This window comes from Aplysia californica, unplaced genomic scaffold (assembly GCF_000002075.1).
Source record: "Aplysia californica isolate F4 #8 unplaced genomic scaffold, AplCal3.0 scaffold00041, whole genome shotgun sequence".
NCBI lineage: Eukaryota > Metazoa > Mollusca > Gastropoda > Aplysiida > Aplysiidae > Aplysia > Aplysia californica.
This window is the reverse complement of record NW_004797311.1, coordinates 39027-40720: the sequence shown is the minus strand read 5'-3', so window position 1 is coordinate 40720 and position 1694 is coordinate 39027. Positions and strand designations below refer to the sequence as shown.

At 40.4% G+C, this 1694-nt stretch overlaps 1 protein-coding gene across 1 annotated transcript in view; it reads left to right on the top strand.

Moving 5' to 3' along the window:
* LOC101847314 overlaps window positions 1-1694 on the top strand; it is a gene marked incomplete at its 5' end in the record, with an annotated part of 9336 nt that overhangs the window by 2143 nt on the left and 5499 nt on the right. The window contains 1 exon segment of the mRNA XM_005092174.3: window positions 354-500. Within this exon segment, the coding sequence (XP_005092231.3) occupies window positions 354-500 (147 nt within the window).

Genomic DNA, 1694 nt, shown 5'->3' with positions numbered 1-1694 from the left:
GGGGAGGATGCCGAAATCTTTAAAACAGTCTGAACTCCATCGTGTTACGGGATTTTTAAAGGACTAATTGCAGTCGAATCTGCTTTTATGACCACCTATACTATCACATGTACCAAAGAACTTTCCACGCACCCCCCTCCCCTTCTTGATTTTTTTTCTCTATTCATAATAATAACGACACTGTCCAAATACTTCACCCGTCAAGACAAACACTTTTCTCCTCGAAAATGGCTGGGCTTCTTGGACAATTTCGACAGTATTAATTTTCCTCTCCATGCCCTCGACAATGTGTGGCCGTCTTGTACAATTTCGACTAAATTTTAAAAGAATTTTTAATTAAAACTATTTTTCAGCATAGTGAGGAAAATAGTCCACAATGTGCGTGATACGCCAGTGCCAGTGATCAAATGGGGTCCTACAGTGGCCGCTCTGCTAGCCCTGGCTGTGTCTATGAAGCCTGTGGATGGCGTGGTGGACTTGATGCTCTCTGCTACCATCAGGTGATGGGATCTGTCAGTTCTAGCGTCATGCACTGTTCTTGCGGTTGTTGTTGTTGTTGTTGTTGTTGTTGTTGTTGTTGTTGTTGTTGTTGTTGTTGTTGATGATGATGATGATAATGTTGCAGTTGTAGTCGTGTTTATGTTTGTTGTTGTTTCGAACAGCTATTTCAGTTTTGTTTTTGTTGTGTTTGCTGCTGTTATTGTTGTTGTTGTTGATGCTGTTGTTGTTGTTGTTATTGCTGTTGTTGCTGCTGCTGCTGCTGCTGTTGTTGGTGGTGGTTGTAGTGGCGCTGTAGGTGTTGTTATTATTGTTGCGTTTGTTGTTGCTGTTTTTCTTGTTGTTGATGTTGCTCTTTGCCATTGTTATGCGTGTGGTTGGAGAGCTAGCAGTTGCGAGCGCCGTAAAACCTTATACTATACATACAGCTCCGTTCTTATAAGGCCCTAAACTTTTGTTCTTTTTCTCCATTGCTTCCGCCTGTCTGTCCGACTTTTCCCATTCAACTAAACTGTCGTTGAGTCTGTGTACAACTCTCTGTTCCCAAGCAAAACTCAAATAAAAAGCTGCTGACATTGTCGCTGACCTTGCCATTGCTGTTATTGCGGTTTTCATAATTTATTTACGGTGTGTAGTTAAATTTGTCACCCTCTAATTCGGCATTGTTGTTATTGTTGTTATTGATAGTGTTAGTGCACATAGGAAAAATTAGCCATGAAAGAAGCTGCATGAAGACAACCTTGAGACTATCTTAAGCTAAATTGACCGTCTGCATAGACGAAAAGAGCCATATAGTGACGTTCGTAGAATTACACAAAGTCCAAAGTGTAAACATAGGAGTGGTATAAGTCTTGTTGCTGTTGCTGCTGTTGTAGTTGCTGTTTAAAAAAAAAAGAATTTGTAGTTGGGGTTCATTTCGATGTTTTTGTTCTCGTTGTCATTGTTTCTCTTATCACTTTTGTGTTTTACTAACGTATGCTATTTCTTTTCTTACTCTCTGTCTGTCTGTCTGTCTGTCTGTCTGTCTGTCTGTCTGTCTGTCTGTCTGTCTGTCTGTCTGTCTGTCTGTCTTTTTCTCTCCTTACAGGAAACGAGCGTTAATGGGCCAATGTGCTTTTCTTATTCAAACTCAAAACTTAACATTCAAAATGTTTCTATTGTTTTTTTGGCAAGGAGGGGGTACACACACACACACA